General features: G+C 41.2%; 1 protein-coding gene across 3 annotated transcripts in view; it reads left to right on the forward strand.

The window, feature by feature from the left end:
- LOC121953414 (formin-like) overlaps window positions 1-17,667 on the forward strand; it is a 52,056-nt gene extending 34,389 nt beyond the window's left edge. For 2 of the 3 annotated variants that reach the window (XM_042500490.2, XM_042500491.2), the window contains 5 exons: window positions 1,461-1,553; window positions 8,477-8,528; window positions 13,335-13,484; window positions 15,547-15,628; window positions 15,721-17,667. In XM_042500490.2, the coding sequence (XP_042356424.2) occupies window positions 1,461-1,553; window positions 8,477-8,528; window positions 13,335-13,484; window positions 15,547-15,628; window positions 15,721-15,765 (422 nt within the window). In that variant the 3' untranslated portion in view covers window positions 15,766-17,667. Of the gene's footprint in view, window positions 1-1,460; window positions 1,554-5,321; window positions 8,327-8,476; window positions 8,529-13,334; window positions 13,485-15,546; window positions 15,629-15,720 lie in introns of those variants that run through there. The other variant, XM_088087871.1, reaches the window with a different exon arrangement.
- Window positions 17,668-19,072: the final 1,405 nt, after the last annotated feature.

Below are 19,072 nucleotides of genomic sequence, written 5' to 3' on the forward strand. Positions count from 1 at the left end.
AAGATGTAATAGACTGAGTTCACCGAGCCGCAGGTGCAGCGGCTCCACGTGCAGACATATGAGAGCCAAACTCGGATCTAACAGCAACGAACGCAGTCAAATGAGACAGCGGGCCAGACTTGTTAATGCTCTTGTTGTGTTGCGGAGCTGTTATGCTATGCAGTCATAAGCAAGTCAAGGTATTTATTGCAGCCATTAATGACTTACAGGTTGGTGGTATGTGCCAAAGTTCTTCTTTACCAGGCCTCTGTGTGTATAGTAAGGATTACAGTGGAGAGGAAATGGAGAAGGTGCAGCTGAAACACGCTCACACACAACTGTTTCCTCGTGCGAGTTGGGTCATTTGGCACAAAACCCATCCGCAAACAGCAAACACATCTGCCGTGCTCACATGGACGGACAGGTCTGAGTGCAGAGTAAACAGTGGAAACTTGCCTTTGACTACACCTTTCCAGAATACAATAGTTGGACATCAGAAACAGCCGCAGATTCCTTTTCCATCCCTCTGTTACACATAGTTTTGTCTCCTCTCAATTTCTGTTGTCATTTTCTGTTCATGTAACAAGGAAAGTGTGTGACTTTTCATTGTGGCTTTTAAGTACCAGACAGTACTCACTGCGCTCTCAGGACCTCTTTATACTCTCGGTCCCAAATGTTCGGACAGAAATTAAGAAAAGTGCTTTTGGGTATTCTGAACCCTCAGCCTGGAATTTGTTGCAAATTGACTTGAAAGTCAAGGAGCTGGTGTCCCTAAATGTCTTTAAATCTAAAATGAAAGAGTTAGAAGCAGATTCTATAGAATGTCGTTGTCCTTAGCCTGCCTGGTTGTACAAATGTCCCCCAGAAAATTCCCTTTTGACTGATAAATAGTTCTCTTTTAATGCTTATTTAGGTGCTTGTTAATTGTATTTTGTCTGTGTCTGCAATTTTGTCTTTTTCACTGCTGACTTCTTGGCCAGGTTTACCTTGAAAAGGAGATTCTTAATTTCAGTAGGACCAACCTGGTTAAATAAGGTTAAAAAAATGATTATGGTTAGTCAGTAAGTATGTTTTTAAGTGTAAATTACACATTTGTCTCAGTACACTTTACAAACAAGAAATGAGACAATTAAAGAAAGAGAAAATAATTAGAGTATGTAACTAAAAAACTTTGTTTTTTGGGATTAAGATATAAAGTTTGATATGTTATTTTATTTTATTTTTTTTTACTTCAGTCAACAGCCGTTAGTGATAGCCCGAGCTTGTTTCAAGTGATCTTGTCTTGCTCCTCATCATATTTTGATGAAACTAACTCCATTGTTTTTTGGCACCATGTTCCGAATTAGTTTTCTTAGTTTTTTATGTTTTATATCCCGAAATGACTCAGCTCTAATTCTTTTCTCTTTTTCTCCATTTCCTATTCGGAAAAAATGTTCATATCATTCATTTCCCTCTTTTCTCCTCCCTGCTCTCTTCACCAGTTTGTGAGAAGGACGTGCAGAAGGTGTGCTCTAACTCGTCGGAGGAACACCTCCAGCCTTTCAAGGAGAAGATGGAGGGTTTTATTTCTGCTGGTGAGTTGAGACTTTTTTTTATCTGTGGCAAAACTTAAGACATGGAAACACCATGAAAACACTGCTCCACATGCTCCACGCATGGTTTGCTAGTTATAAATGTGTGTCAGTTTTTCTCTCCAACAAGTTTTTTTTGGAAAATCCTCATGCATACAGGAATTGATGTGCATGATATAGAAACATAAAGTACAAAAACAACAGTATTCCACCATATAGACATGAACGTAATCTCTGACTCCTGTGAAGTAGGGGCCGACAGATTATTGGCCTGGCCAATTATTAGGGCCGATATTTGGCGTTTTGCCAGTTATCTGTATCAGCATTTTATTTTTATGATCACGGATAAAATTATTTAATTAAAAAGTGCAAAAAAAGTGTCAGCATTCTATTTTTATTGATTCATTTTTAATTTAAAATTTCACTTGACTTCATGAAAAACGTTGCTGGGATCTTGCTGTATATGATTTTGAGTGTTTCAGTTTTATTTCAAGATTGGCTAAAGGCATTTAAACAAAGTTTTGTGTTTAAGTTTGTTATATTTCAAATTCTTAGTATTGCTGAAAAGATTTGTATTTTTATTGTAAACGCATATCAGCTCCAAATATTGGTTATCGGTCTCATTAAATGTTAATAATCAGTATTGGTATTGGTATCGGCCCTGAAAAACAAATATCTGTCGGCCCCTACTGGGAAGTACTCTTTTACTGATTGTAATCACAAAAATAAGTTTTTCTACCCCTGAGACGATTGACAGTCTCAAGGAAGCTAAGTTATCTTCTCTGCACAATGACACACTCATGTTCTTGCTGTCAGTTCATGATCAGAGATGTTTGCCTTCAGTCCTGCTCATACACTGGCCTGTTTCCTTCAAAGATAAAGCATTCTTTTAGACAGACGATTTACAGCCGAGGAGATAGTCATGAAACCCAGCTTTCAGGGATAGAAAAGCCCCGTTTTCACCCATGAGACCTTTAAACAGCGGAAGGTATAATTATGTTTTTTGCCATGTCAGACAGTCAGCTGGGTGGTGCAGAATCTGCCCCTTCGTATGTGTGTGTTTGCTCTTGCTGGGAGAGGGCGTCTCTGTGCGCTGTAAGACAGCATGAGGACAGGAGTCTACAGGCCTGTAGAAGGGATCACATTGCCTCTAACACGGTTCTCATGTACTCTCGGCTGCCATAAAGCTGGCAGGACATCTCTGGCTGCGGCCTTGTAAAGACTGGCCGGATCAGTCCTGGGGACCACCGGGACAGGAGGACAACTTCTCCTGACACACTCTGATCATCCCGATGTCTGTCCCCTCTCTGACCTAGACACTGGTCTACCACCCTATAATATAGCTGTAGCAGTTGCCATTTAACTGGTAACATACTGTCAAATATCATAACTTTGGAAAGAATTGAGTCTTCCAGGAAACACAGAAAAATAAAGAAAGTCGCACAGAATCCCTTCATGTCTTAGGTCTCTTTCAACCTTCATAACTTAAGTTCTGCAGGAAGCAAGCGGCAGAGTCAAAGAATTTAAACACAACTTCTCAAGTTGGTTCATTAATGAAGGTGACTGTGTACACATTTGCGTGAGTTATGGCTCACTTATCATTTAAGTGATGGCCCATGCCAGCCATTAGACACCCATATGCTGCTCTACGTTTGTTTCACAAAAGCTTTATTATACACAAACCCTCCTCTGCATCCGCGTGAATGCCATTAAGGCGTCTGAGTTTGTCACAGATGGCTCCATCTCGTTCTCCTGCTGACACATCGCTGGATTCAGTTGTGCCTGAATAAACAGTGAATGTGGCATCAGAAGCTGGTCACTTGGCAAGTTGAGAGTCCACCTGCTTGCAATATCTGTCCCGAAAGCTTTGCGCCAACGACGAGAAACCGTTCTTATATCACAATACAGGCATTTAAAGAATAACCTGTCTTGTGCCAACACCATTTTTCCTCGATGAATTTGCCATTATCATATAAGTATACTGTATATAGCAGCTTATGGACAGAAGCTCTCAGATAGCAGAAGATAAGTGGAAATGAAAGATCTAGATGAGGAAAGAGAGGGTTGGTTAACACAAATTAACAGTGGTACACAGCGTCCCTGCTACTGTAAAATGTCCACAGAGCTCGCAGTAAGCTGTTTTAATTGGAACTTTTTCTACCAAAGAAAAAGACGCCATGAAAACTTCACACAGCGATATCTACAGACTTTTTTGAGTGGTTGGTAACTTGTTTCTTGATGTTCTAGGTGAAACTTTCCTGCTGAATTTCTCTTCTTTTTTTAGCTTTATTTTTATTTAACTTCTATTTAATCAGGAATAGTCCAATCGAGATTCATAATCTCTTTTTTTAAGGGAGTCCTGGCCAAGACAGCAGCATGACGAATTTTATATTAAAGGACAAACAAAGAACAAGGTTATTTTTGGATTTTGCCTGTATCAGTATATAGATTTATATCATAGTTAAACCTGTAGATGCAGACAGGAAACATTCGGGGAAAAATAAATTAGTATTATATGCAACCATAGTCATTTAGCACCACGAGTCAACCAGGATTCCCTCTGTCAAAACCACAAACAAAATCCTGCTCACATCCTCTTTTTGGATATAGGGCAAAAATCTAAGAGGCAGTTATCTCAAATCATGTTTTTAAATTTTGGCTGAAACAAACCTTTAAAGCTATAGTTGGTACATTTTATTATTAAAATAACATAGTGTCCCTCCTATGCCTGCTCCTTCTAATGCCATTTGCTACAGTTGACCAAAGCAAACCAAAAACAACCAGTCAGAGCCAAGGAGTTTCTAAAACAGCTACCAATCATATCAGTCATTGTTCTTATGCAGTAAAACTGTCAAAGTAGGCAGTGCACCGTTTAGCTGTAAAAGGAGAAAGCTTGTGGCCTGGCCACAGTGTTAGAAATGGTTGGCTGAAGTAACAAGCTTTTAACAACAAGTTTTACAGCTAAACAGTACCCTAAAATATCTTTCTAAAAAGATTTGAGGTGAAAAATAGGTAATGCAGTAACACAATCTTGTTTCATATTTGTACAGAGCTACCTGGTTTGACCACATGAACAGTGATTGACATGACTGACAGCTGCATAAGGGGCTACTTGGCTCTGATTGGTTGTTTTCATTCACATGCAGTAAAGCCATTAGAGGCACTACAAGGCTAGATGATCTGTGTCATGTAAATATAATGACAGATTCAGCAAATATGACAAGTTATTTTTCATAGTTCCAAGTTAAAAGGACTGATGGTTTGATGCAACGTGTGCCATGCGTTCATCAGCATCAAGTCACTCCATCTTGACTAAGTTTTCATGATGGAGCAATTGTGTGTCTGTATCTCACAAGGACCAGACTACACCGAAGGACTAATTGGTTGCATTACTTGCAGCAGGGAGTGGTGAAAAACACTCACTCTGTCATAAAAGAGTCAGATGAGGTATCTCACCGGGAGATTGTGTCCATATGTTTGAAGTACAATTCCTGAAAATATGTTTGTTATTGACGGAGCATGTGTTTGGATCACATACTCTTGTAATGGAAATGTGCCACGACATTGTTTTAGTGTAAGTTATTATTTATCCACCTTAACTTCTTCTGAGTGCTGAAGCTTCCCCTGAGCTTTGGTCAGTATCAGAATATTTGGAGGCTTTCATAACCACTGTGGCTGCCACTGGCTACAAAGCAGCATTGATTTGCAAAGGCACGTCTTGAACATAAACTTTCCAGTGGGATACTTGTAAACCTTTTCTTTCATAAACAGAATTCCTCGAGCCGTTGCCCGTGCTTTGGGAGGGAGCGGTACGTAATCATCGTTTCGTGATGATTCCATGACTTCAAAAGGCAAAACAAAGCAACAGCTCCTCACATCAAAGAGCGGCTGAGGCTCTTAAACTCTGACTCATCAGTGAATGAGTGAATTTCTCACCCAGGTAAACGCTAAGGAGGCTGACCACGGATGCATGTGTTTGACACATGATTTCAGATATTGGTATTAACTGTTAGTTTGACTTCTTCCTTATACAAGAGGATCAAAGTATCCCAGTGAATCAACAGAGTGTTTCTGAGGAGCACCGACCCGTAACCCAGCCTGTGGAGAGGCTCACAGCGGGCCCTGCAGGTGAACCCAAACGCCCTGCACTCTGCCTCTTAAACTTTCCTGTGTGATCTCTCCCAGATCTAACAGGGGACACCTCCTGAAATCCAGTGGTCCGTTCTCTTGTAAGGCTGTTCCTTTGCGTGTCCCGTCACTGTTTTTTTTTTTTTCAGGTTATCAGCCAAGTCCTTCCCTCCTCCCTCCATAGTTTATTTCTCTCTCTATCTTCACACTTATTTTTTTAAAAAAAACATGGTGGTTTTAACATCTAATCAAGCACCTATTTGTTTCACTTTTTAAAAGGAGCCCTTTGAAACCTCTGGGGATACTCTTACGGGCATATTTTTCGTGTTGAATACAAGCCATGACTAATTGAAAACAAATTCCTGCTTTTAATCTCGGCTCGTGGAAGTCTCATTTCGCTGGCTCCCCTCAGGAAATACATGTGTATCATCACATCCTCGGGCTTTCTTTGTTGTTAGTGACTCAGACCCCAATAACCAAAATTCCACTTGTTCACATGACCGTGAATTACGTAGACCAAGTAGAATCTGCAGATAACAACTGTCCAAGGAAGCTGTTTTTGATGAAGTCTTTGAGATGTTCAAATAGAGTCGGTGTGGAGCAGTGGTGTAACATAACTTATTGTTATGACTTTGTTTCAGTACTATTTTTTGAGGGTATCTGTACTTGAGTTTTTATATTTCTGTGAACTTTCACTTTTACTCCACCACATAAAATAAATTTGTACTTTTACACGATTCGGATTTGAATTTTGCCACACGGATATTTCAGGCCAGACGCCCTTCTTCAGCATGTATATTGGCAAAATACACGCTGAGGGAAGGCGTCTGGCCCCGAAACATCTGTGTGGCAAAATTAAAAACTCAAATTGGGGGTGGCCTCTAGCTCACAAGGTAGAGTGCACGCCCCATATGGCTGAGGCTACTGCGACGGCCCGGGTTGGAGTCCGGCCTGTGGCCCTTTGCTGCGTGTCATTCCCCTCTCTCTCTCTCCGACCTTTCCTGTCTCTCTTCAACTGTCCTATAAATTAAGAAAAACTGCCCCGAAAAAATAATATTTAAAAAAATAATAATAATATTACAAATTGGACTGCTCTACTGATCTTTTCTTTTTTGAGGATTTAGCACCCAGTCTAAAAAGTTTATTGAGAGAGCGTGTCTTTTTATCCACCACATTACCTCAAAGTATTAAGTAAGTTACTTACACAAAACAGGTAAGCAAATGGGCAGACAAATGAAGTATTGTGAGGGAAGGAAAAAAATAGATTTTGTTGTTTGAATATTTTAAGTTGTAAAAAAGACCTAATTTGTCTTCAAGAGTAATATATGCTACATTTTGAAGGTGGTGTATGTTATGAAGAAATAAACTCAGAATTCTGGTTTGCTTTTTTTTATCACCAGCATTTACTTTTACTTTTTCTTTCAATACTTGAGTACATTTAACAGCATAAAATTGCTTTTAATACTTAAGTACAGTAAGCATCATATTCTTAAAGACCTTTACTCCAGTAATATTCTAATAGATGACTTAAACTTTTACCAAAGTCATTTTCTGGCAAGATATCTGTACTTTTACTCAAGTATGGCTTTCAGGTACTTCACCACTGGTGTGGAGAGACGGAGAGGGATGACTGAAGAAATCCTCAAGGTCCTCAGCATCCCTCTTAGACTGTCGCCGTCTCTTTGTTATCTGGCTGTTAGGTACAGCAGCGGTTTTGAAAAGTGTGTCAGAGTTTTAAAACCCCTAATTTATTGTCCCTCTCAGCATGCACATCTCATAACTTTCTAGTTAGCGACTACTGGTTTCATGTTTACACAGGCAGCGGAGGAAAAGAACTTCACACATCCCCTCTCTCTCTCTCTCTCTCTCTCTCTCTCTCTCTCCCTCAGCCTGTCGGCTCCAGTGCCACCTCTGCACAGTCGCACCAGAGGGGTACCTCAGGCGCCAGCCTGACCCCCACTGAGACTAACGCCATTGGTCACGGCCCCTCTACTCTTCTCCCCCCTCCTCCGTCTATCCCAGACATGGCCACAACCTTCCTTCATTAGGTTTACTCAGCCCCCTTGCCCACATACATGTAAAAAAAGAGTAAAAGTAAAAGGGGTGGTTGGTCGGAGTCTTAAGCTCACCTTCTCCCAAAAGACCCCCAAACCTGCCTTTGAACAATTTTTTGGAGACTTCCCCCTCTTAAATCTTCAAGTAGGAAAGGTCCCCCCATCATTGTAAAAAAGGATGAATCTGGAAAAATGCAATAAATCTGAGATCACAGGCACTCTCTGGCCCTAGATAAATTCTTGCACCTCGGCCTGGCCCGCCGCACACATCTGCCTTGCATTTAGACACTTTTACATGGCAGGAGTCCACAGGAGCCTCCAGTTCCCAAGCCTCTCTGCTCAACCCTGCGCCCCTGCTTCAACACGCACATGTATGTCGACACACAGAAATGCACCTCTGCAAACAGACCACCGCTTCCCGCCTCCAGCCCGGGCGTCACAGGCTCGCACTCTCATGCGTCACCACACAGGAGCATGTCAAACTTTACAATGTGCTTAACTGTCACTTGGATAACACGCTTGCTGTGTCACTGACATCTCAACCCAGAGCCCTACTTCTTCTTCTTCTTCTTTTCTACTCAACTGAGAACTGATGGCTAATGAACACAGCGCCCCCTCTGGAGCTGCCAGGTCACTTCTCAGTGGTTTTCAATAGAAACATTCGATTATCTATAAGTTCACCCAAAGGCCCCAATATTTGCCCCATGATGTATCTTAATCCTATATTTTTTTCTTTTTCTGCAGCTCAAAAGGAGCATTCAGCTGAAGAGGAACGACTCAATGCAGCACAGAGAAGGTAGGAGACCAAATTTAACAACCCCAAGCCAAGATACATTCAAAATTAGGAGTGAAAGATCATGTTTGGGTAACAAATGTTTGTTTTCTGTGGATCTATGAATCCCTCAACAATGGGATTCTTTTGAACCAAGTGGGTTGCAAACATCACATAGCAGTTATTTAGCATGCTTCATATTAGTAATATAGGCAGTGGTGGAGGGCGTATTTAGATCCTTTGCTTAAGTAAATGTACAAACTGTGAAAATATTCTGTTACAAGTAAAAGTACTGCCTTGAAAATATTGATTAAGTAAAAGTAAGGAAGTATAATCAGGAAAACTTTACAAAAGTATGAAAATAAACAACCAAAAAACCTTAGATGTTAATCAAATAATTTTCTGTCAATCAGATAATTGATTAATTGACTATACTATACTACACTATACTCCTATAAACTATTCTATAACTATATATGTTATATATGGAAAAAATATTGGTTTGTAAAGTAACTAAAACTGTCAAATAAATGTAGTGAAGTAAAAAGTACTCAATTTCCCTCTGAAATGAAGTGGAGTAAAAGTAAAAAGTGGCATGTAAAGAAAATACTCAATACTCATTCTTAATCAAGTACTTGAGTAAATATACTCAGATACATTCCACCACTGAATATAGCTCCTAATCACATTAATGCGTTCTTGTTGTAAATTTGCAGTTATTAACAGCAGCTTTCTAGTAATAAAAACAGACTTTATGGTATCCTATCGAGAAATTCCATTCACCACTTTACATATGCAGTATTTTGAGTATTTCTACACCTGTGCTAACTTGTAGTCCTCTTGCCATTTGTCTTAAAGACAAATAAACATGCTAAGCAGAGACAGCAGGGATTTCTATACACACACGAGTGCAGCGTGCTGTATTTTCGGCCTGAACGCCCTGTGCTTCCTCCCCTGCAGTTCCTATCATTCTTATCTGCCATGTTTTGTGCAGAAGACTCCCGAGAGTTTTCTGAGATTTATAGGCGCAAGACACACTGGCAGCCGCTGAGCTCGCCGTCCGAGCGAAATCATATCTGGAACATTTCATATTGGAAAAAGATGGTGGAGCAGACAAACAAAGCAAATAGATTATTTTTGCCTTGTTTGGATTGAGAGCAGAATTGTTTGCTTTATATCGCAACTCTTCCACTTCCAAAATAAATCATGAAAGCACATAAAGGAGAAAGTGAAAGACGCCGCACATAGGAAAATGGAAAGTATAAACAATTAGGAAGTTGATTGCTTTGGACAATGCTATAACTCAGGGAAGGGCTCCACACTGTTCTGTTTCATGTTGCTGTTTTAAAGCCAACACCATCGCTGCACCTCTTGCTCTCTGTCCTGGTCCCTCACCCCCGCCCTCTCCATATAGTGATATCTCTACCTGCTAGACTGGACTGACACTGTGTGTGTGTGTGTGTGTGTGTCTTGTGCATGAGTGACACCACTGTAATGAAGGCGTTGAACTTGGAGGGGGAATATTGATCAAAAGGGCCCCGCAGCTGACAGCACCTTTGCCTTTAATGAAGTTTTCCTTTAATTTCATCTAAAGAGGGGGCTGGCTGACTGGCGCTTGGTGGAGCAGGAGGGAGGTGGGGGGGCTCTTTCTCAGGTTCCCACAGAGCCACCTCGTAAAAGTGACATGCTGTTGATGAATATGGGCGTCAGCAGGCTCACCGGGCCCTGGGTGGGCTCTCACATCTGCACTGGATGAGGGATCCTCACACACAACAGCAGCAGCGGCCGCGACTTTATGGTGTTAATAAAGGAAATAGACAACACATCCTCAGTGCTACCTAATACCTCAGCCTCGGCCTCACGAGGAGTCAGTGAATTTAGACGTCTGCGAGCCCAAGTCAACCGCCACCAAGAAGAAGCAGGCGATATGAGCCAGCATCAGGGTAGTGACGAAAGTTATGGCATTTCAGCCGAAATGTGTATAAAACTTTCACATAGGGGCTGCTGCTAATGAATATTTTCATTATGATAAATGTTATCATTATTTTTTAATTAATTGTTTGGTCTAGAAATTTTGAGAAAAGGGTGAAAAAATGTCAGTTGCTGTTTCAAGAGACATTGCTGGTTGGTCCAAAAAAAATTTTTTTAAAAAAAGGAATTTGTGATTTAATATAATTAAAATTAACTTGAATTGATTTGATTGTGTCAACCTGGCCTCAAATTTCCCCAGATCCCAATCTGATTGAGTGTCTGTAGAATGTCCTGATATCACAGAAGTACCCTGATCCACAGTTGGGAGGGGCTCCTTAAAATAGACTTGGCTCTGACCCATCAGGGCATGAGTACGGGAACTCTGGGGTGTCCCGTGGTGTCTGGCAGTAGGGCGTTGGTCCCTGGGATGCACGATCAGATCGGGATGTGGGTAATTTATAGGCCAGGTTGACACCTTTCACTATTTGTCACGTTCCTCGAGCCACTGCTGAGAAGTTTTTTATGGTCAGTTGTGGTGCACTGTCCTGCAAGGGGACATGAGAGAAGGCACTTGGTTTGCCACGGTTTTTGGGTGGGTGGAGTGTCAGGTGGCATCCACATGAATCCCAGGACCAAAGGCTTCCCAGGTTTCCCAGTTGCATTGGAATGAGATGAGCAATGTTACTCACTCACCTGTCAGTGGTTTTAATGTTTTTTCTGATCAGTGTACGTCACATCCAGGTGATTGTAACTTGCCTGAATTCGCCTGATTTGTTGTGAAGTAGCCTTTTTTCCAACATTGATACATATCAAATGTAAATGACAAATGTAAGCTAAATCACACATAACAGGTAAAACTGTGCACTCATGTAAAACAACATTTTTCATCGAGCTTAATTGTAATTAACTGGAATGTCTTTCTAATGAGGCATGGTTGTAAAGAGTTATCTGGGCCATCCGTGGCGATGCCTTTCCCTCAACATGCAGTTCTAATTTGTCTGCTCCATGTTTGGGTTCACCGAGGTTTTCTGGTTCTGTCCTCAGTTCCGTCTCATTAAGTTCCCTTCTCCCACATCATGCTCAATTTCATTTGGCCCAACTGCCTCCTCTACAGTCACCACACAGTCATGGTTTCATAGACGCTAGAAAGCTCGTAAGCTATTCTACTCGGGGTATTGTATGACGACAATGGCACACAACTGCTTAGTGCCTCTGCTGAATCAGCCAACAACATGGAGTTTACTTCTGTAATCTTTTTACTGGGGAAACAAAGGAATGCGGAGTTGCCTGTCCAAATATTTCCCTGATTCTCACGGCTGCTCATGGTTTTGTAATGGGTCTTTTTTTATAGCTGTCAGTGAAGAATGCCGGCTGTGGGTGCTGCAGTAAACCCTCTCACGGCAATGGCATCATAGCATGGATTACAGAAGTGTGCGTGTGTGTGTGTGTGTGTGTGTGTGTGTGTGTGTGTGTGTGTGTGTGTGTGTGTGTGTGTGTGTGTGTGTGTGTGTGTGTGTGTGTGTGTGTTGTAATTGTTCTGCATTCGCAAATGAAAAAAGGTCTGCTTGATTTTGTTTATGTTTCGTAGGTATACTCACATGTGTGTTTGCATCTGTTTTGAGTGAAGTCGTTGTGTATCTGCGTGTTGCGTATGCTCGGGAGGGTGAAAAGGAAAAAGCACCGTTGCTTGATTTGTGCACGCTTTGACGTGATGACCCAGGGGTCAGTGGAGGAGCTTATGGAGAAGAGACACCAGGCTCGGCTGCAGCAAAGCTACCTGGGACGGAAGGTCTGATTAGCCAATAGAAACATCCCAGAGCCTCTGATTTCTTTTTGTAGCGCACAGCATGATCTACAGTGCTCTCCTTTTTTTTGGAGCATCAGGCAGAAATCCTTTTTTTTTTCTCAGCTTTTTAGAAGACCGTCTGTGCAGCATATTGTACCATTTCACATCAACATGTCTTAAATTAGCGTCGCAAAAAGCCACCTAGCATCTGGAGGTCAGAGCCTGATCTGGGTGTCAATGGGACAGGGCGCATCCATTGAATCATAGCACCCTTTTATCAACCCTTTGACAGGCACGGCTGGAAAATGTCTTTCATGTTTGGGTTAGGGAGGGATCTAAAGCGGCAGGCTGCTCCTCATGCCGTGTGTGTGCTGCTGGGCGCTTTGCAAAGAGTTCAGATTTGGTTACAATTGAATTAAGCAGAGGAGCGGAGCCTACGACGGTGCTGCAGTCCCAGTGAACAGAAAACAGAAAATCTGTTTATTCACGTAGATGTGATGTTTTGTGTGTGCACACCTGTCTGGCTGAGCTCACATGTGCGTATATCACATTCACATTTTTGTTTGTCTGCCAGTAAATATACTCTTGGAGCTGTGTGTGTGAGTTCCACTGTTGTGTGTGCGTGTGTGTGTGTGTGTGTGTGTGTGCGTGCGTGCGTGCGTGCGTGTGTGTGTGTGTGTGTGTGTTGCTGTGGAGGAGCGGCGGCCTGTTCTTGGCTGTCTCCGTCTCCTCTGGCAGTGTTCCCCTGCAGGCTGTGGAGGTCAATGTGATAATGGAGCTGCCGCTACTGGCTCTCCCCTGTGGCCCAGCGGGGTGAACACTCTCCTTCCAGCTCAGTTTCTCGCCTCTCTGTCTGACTTTACATCTGTCAATTTCTGCGTGTGCTGTGTCTGTATCCCGGCCTTTTTTTTTTTATTTTTCTTTTTGAACCCTCTATTAGTCTGTGTCTGTGTTTCACGCCTTAGCTTCCTTGTGCTTTGAGTAGCTCACTGACATGTGCTATTATTTATATCTGATTTGTTTTACATGTAATAAGACGACAAAACTTGCTCCCCTTCTCTGTTTTTCGATAGTTTCCAGGACATGGTGAACTACTTTGGGGTTAAGCCAAAGTCCGGGGAGAAAGAAGTGGTCCCGAGTTTCGTTTTCATGCTTTGGTACGAGTTTTGCAACGACTTCAAGAACTCCTGGATACGACAAAACAAGATCATCTCCAAGGAGAGGTGAGTCTGATTCTGGTAGGGTCGCTCCATTACTTAGTTTCTCTGTCAAAGACACATAATGATCGCTTTACTTTTTGGCAGGCGTATCATTCAACCTGTGAAAACTATAGCTCTGATGGCAGCTTTGTAAAAAAAAAAAAAAAAAAACCCAACAAAAAACACATTATGTCATCTCAGATTATTGATGATTTTTTAACAGAAAGCCTTTCACACATTTTAGACATGCAGTGTAAAATATGGGCATTGACAAGGCAGAGGGGTCTAACAAAAGATGTTATCAGGTTGAATCATGGGAAATGTAGGATCGGAAATGGGACTCATAATAATACCTCATAATGACAGGACTAAAAGTCTGTTATGTTTGGGTTTTTTTAATCTGCCTCTTCTCAGTCACCCAACTTAAAATAGACCTATTATGGTTTTGCTTATAATCTGTCATATAATTTTATAATATTTGATCTTCATATTAAATGTCGCCTGAGTTTCAAATAATGAGGTAAATGCTCTAAATACTTTGTTTCCAATGTTTTTTCAACGCTCAAGACAAGATGACATCATTGGTGGTCATCTGCTCTCGGCACACTACAGCAAGTGTTTCCACTACATACACTGCTACATGTAGCTACATGCTATCATCAGGGAAACCTGTAATCTTGGTTGCTGATGTTCATTTTCTCCCTGATTTCAGATTGTATTCCCGCTGGAACATTTCCAGTTCGGTCTTGAAGCTTTTATTGGTGATTTTACATGATAATAAGTGTCGCTTCATTATAGTCATTCAGTTGCAATAATGGCAAAAAGGTGCAGAGTACTGATGCAGAAGACATGAAAAAAAACTGACCAATCAGAGCGGACTTGGCAGTTTCGGGAAGTGGGCTTAAAATCACACGCACTAAATTTTAGTGTTAGAAAGAGGGTGAGCACAGGTGTTTCAGCACAAACAGTATGAGGGAAAGGTGGTTTTTAACCATTAAAGTATGTCATCGCGCCTTAGTAGAAAGCCAAAATACAAATATGAACCTGAAAATGATGGTCGTAAAATCATTACTGATATCCTCTGTAAAGCCTGATGTTTTGTCTCTGGTGGAAGGATTTCTGTAAAATATCTTCGTTTCCATTAACTTCACACTGGCGCTGAATGATTTTGAAATATCACGTCAAATTAGCTCTGATTATACAAGGGTGATGTTCTGAATTGAAGCAGAGATGGAGGCCATCAAAGAGGAGGCAAAGCAGCTGAGGCCTCGGCCCGCTGTCTGAAGGACTGGGGCCTAAATTTATGATGTTTCCTCTGACCTGAGGCGTCATGTCGGGGGGAGGCATTCCACCGTGGGACAGCAGACCCTCCTGGCGGCCGCCTGGCTTTACTAGCAGGCATTATGGGAGAACTGATAAACACTGTAATGATGCTGGACATGCAGCCCAAAGGGCAGCAGGACTGCGCGTGCCGGAGTGAAGCTGTTTGTTACTGTCCCGCCAAAGTGCGTGGTCATTTTGGGATGTAGTTGTAGGTATCCTGTGGTGCCTTCAAGGCTCAGGTTTAATCATCGTGAATCTTACATTTAGAGTCCTCTCTTCTCTGCTGTCTGAATGGATTCTTCCTGTCTCTCGCTGTGAGATGGACATCCATGTGCGCTCTCTTAATTGTTTAGCAGGTAATCGTGTCTCACAGCTGATTGTGCTTATGTACAATTAACTTCATTTTAAATACTGTTTGCACACTCATAAAAGCCAAGTGTTTTTTAAAGGCTGCCTCATTATCTCATCAGCCCACTGTCATTCTCTACTGCTGCTCACTTAAAGGGCTTTCACTGACCACAAACTCATGTGTGTGTGCGTGTGTGTGTGTGTGTGTGTCAGACTCTACATGGCTCCATGACACAGAGTGCCCCCGGGAGATGCTTAAATGTTTTGCCCTTACAAACAGCTTCACAAGGACACAGTGATGAGAGGACTCCGACTTTATTTTCACAACTTTCATGATATAGTTCCGAAGCTTTCGGTGTGCGCCGCTTGTTTTAAAAACTCTGCAGATATTGAGGTGATTTTTCTCCCGCTGCAGGTTGAAGGAAGCTCAAGAAAACATCAAGAAGATCACAGCGGAGAAGAGAGTCGAAACCAAGAAGATCAATGCCAACAGTCTGGTAAGAGCTGATCCGCAGACAGCTGGTTTCCTGAAAGCTGCTCTTTCTTGTGTCCTCGCTGAAATCAATACTCTGAATCTTTCCGCCAACAGAAAGAGAGGCTGCGGCAGAAGGAAGCCAGCGTGTCTTCCAGCTGAGCGAAATGACGCAGCTGAAGAAGAAATGAGAAGTGTGTGGAGGAGACCGCGGAGCTGACAGTGCGCAGGCCTCATCTCTCCTGCGTTTTAACACCTGCCTCAACAACTGCCCTCTGCGCCCCGTACGGACACAACAAAACCGGACTCTCACTACTCCCACTGCCGTTTCTCTGCCCTACTAACACCCACCCATACACACTTTCCCCTCCACCACCCTCATGTCGAGCCTCTTATGTCTGCCGTACAGATCGAGGATGCATGGCTGACACAGTCGAAGTGATGAGAGTCTCAGAGGCCAAAGGTTGATCTCATTCATCCAGCAGGGCGCGACCTCTGAGTGCCCAGCTTGTGAAAGGTCTCAAGGGGTCAGTGAGATTCACAACATCCAAGAGGTTCCTTCTGAATCCAAAAGAGCCGAGAAACCATTCCTTTCTGAACTGTAGCAGACTAATAAAGCTCCTGCATATTCACAGTTTGATGACGTTGCCGATATGTGAACAGAGCCGGCTGCCTGAAGAGGAAAATCCCTGTTGACAAAACAGATCTCTCTCTCTCTCCCTCTCCCTCTCTGGAAGCAGTAAAAACAAAAAAAGCTGTTCTTTGCTGTAGCGAATAGCTTTTCATTCACCACGGCTCATTAAAAGTCTTGTAAATATGTCTCATTGTAGAATTGGCAGGGACGGTGCAGCGTCAAGGAGTGTGATAAATGATCTGCACTGGGCTTCAGATTAAGACAGGTTGGGTTTAAGATGTGTACTTGTGGAGGTTTGACTGTATTGTGTAGCACTGCACCAGACTGACCTCTCCTGGGTGACGGCCAGAGAAGAGCAGAACCCCCCCCACACACACACACACACACACACACACACACACACAAACATCTAAAACATCAGAAGAATACAACAAAATTTTGGCCGTGCACCCATTCAAATATTTAGATCAAATACACATTATGCAAAACTGTAAATCCGTCACTGAGTGCTGCGCGTCACATTGTGTCCAGCACACCTTTAAGCACTTTACTGCTTGCAGAAGCTGTATGTTGTAGCTCGCTATAAGCCCCGTTATGCTAATTGCGTACATTTTCTCAAAATGTCTTGCACAGTTTTTTGTTGCACCTCTCTTCCTATGCAAGGTTGTTTTTTTCTTAGATTTATAGACTGTATTGCTTCATGATGAAATCCTATTAGATTCTTGTTCTTTTTTAAGAAAGTATATCAAAGTGTATGTTTTATTTTGGTAAATGTAAAATGTAACCACGCTTCTGTCTAAGTCAAGAAAAGTCTATTTATGTAAAAAAAAAAAAAAGATTTATTTTCTGCCAACAAACATTAGCTTGATCCCCCTTGAGGACGTATTTTTATGAGTTGCAATTGACTGAGAGAGTTCCTGAGAGGTCAGTCAGATGAAAGATATATTTTCACATGAATATTATTTGTATGTTGTGGCCACTGATTTATGTACGCGATGATACGTGGAATTTAAGGAATTTGAATGCCTTTTCTGTTTCATTTCGGAGAGATGAGGGTTGTATTTTAGAGAACATTGAAGCATATCACCTGAAGCCATGTGAGTTGTTATACCTCAGACTTCCATTATCAGAGTATCCGTAAAACTGCACCTTGAATTACTTTTTTTTTTACCCTCCAAAGTCTTTCACGTGTGCCATTTTTTTTTTAAAAAAAAAAAAAAAAAAAGGATATTTCATAAACTGCTATGTTTTACTTGAGAGGGTTTGAAAAGCAAAAAAAAAGAGCTGATACTGACCAAGGAACTGCTGTAGCCTCGACTCTCTGTATGTCGGTTCATGTAACCTTCAGTAGCTCTCGTATAGGTGCTCTGTAATTTTATGGAATTGTTTTAAATTTCAAGAATAAACTACTGGATGCCCAACAAACTGGACCAATAAGTCTGAATTGTCTTCTGTCAACACTTGTTGCCTTGTTAGGCCGGCTGTTAGAAACACTGAGCAAATGTGATATTTATGCAAGAAACCTGAGTCATCAAACAAGATTTGATGACTCATAATTCAGTTGTTGTGAGTCAGAATCAAGACTCATTTTTAGACATTACAACTTGTTACTGGAAGTTCCTTTTGTTCTTGTTTTCCAGTGAGGAATGTGCCGTGTCACTTGAACTTTGTTTAAAGAGCACTCAGATTTTAGGACATTTAACAAGATGAACATTTCAGTGTTTTAGCCCCTTTTTTTGCATCATTAAATTACTAGCGGTCATTCTGTGCTTTACAATGGAAATTTAGGACCTTGTTTTTATATTGACAAATATCTAAAAAAAAAACTAAACTAAATCCAAAAGTTCAAATTTTGACTGTTATCACCTCTGATTGTAGTTTTGCGCCTGTTTGCAATTTTCAGCTAATTATTTTGTAAGTCTCTTTGTTTTGTTCTGTTCAAACACCAAAATATTCCTACAGATTGTGGCTGAGAACATTAATATTATAATGGCAGCGGTGGACAGTAACTAAGTACATTTACTCAAGAACTATAATAAATAAAATTTTGCATTACCAGTACTCAAATATTGTGCTTTTTAATCAAATACAGTTATCTGATCATTTTAGTTACTAGTTACTGTGGAGATTCAGGGTAAAAAATGCACAATATGATCAATAAAATAATTATGATGAAAAGCTATTGATTAAATTAAAAAATAGAAAAGAAAATAAAGTATAAAAAGAAACGAAAATGAGCTTCAGCTTTACCAACTGCAATATTTAAGTGATGGACATATAGGTGCATTAATAATTAATCCAGTAATATAATATTTATGATAACAGATATTACTCTGAAATGGAGAATTCTGGGTGATGTATAAGTATTTTGAGTGTATTTTGATGCTAATACCTTTGTACTTTTTCCTAAATACACATTTGAGTGCAAGACATTTACTTGTACAAAGTATTTTTACACCGTGGCAGAGCTTCATTTCTCCACCACTGTATTGGGGTGATATTTATTATGGATGGCTGGGATATAATGCCTTTTTTTAAAAAAAAAAAAAAGAAGAAAAAAAAAATCCCCAACGTTTGCTTCGCGTTTATTTACCGGACGAATCCCTCATCATTTGCATATGAACGCCGCGTCCATCTTTATCAGTCCTCCGATAGATTTACGAGCCATGCGACAAAATATATCGAAGTTAAATGACACCATTTGACAAGATAATTGGAACAGTTAACTGCACCTTTAAACATAAAACTGAATCATTTTACGGTGACAAATTCTGAGTCTGAGTGCGAATCTCTACAAGAATATGCGGCTCCACGCAGGAGGAGCGCAGCAGATGA

The sequence above is a fragment of the Plectropomus leopardus genome, chromosome 14 (genome assembly GCF_026936395.1).
Source record: "Plectropomus leopardus strain MGB_pleo_1.0 chromosome 14, ASM2693639v1, whole genome shotgun sequence".
NCBI classification, from domain to species: Eukaryota; Metazoa; Chordata; class Actinopteri; order Perciformes; family Serranidae; genus Plectropomus; species Plectropomus leopardus.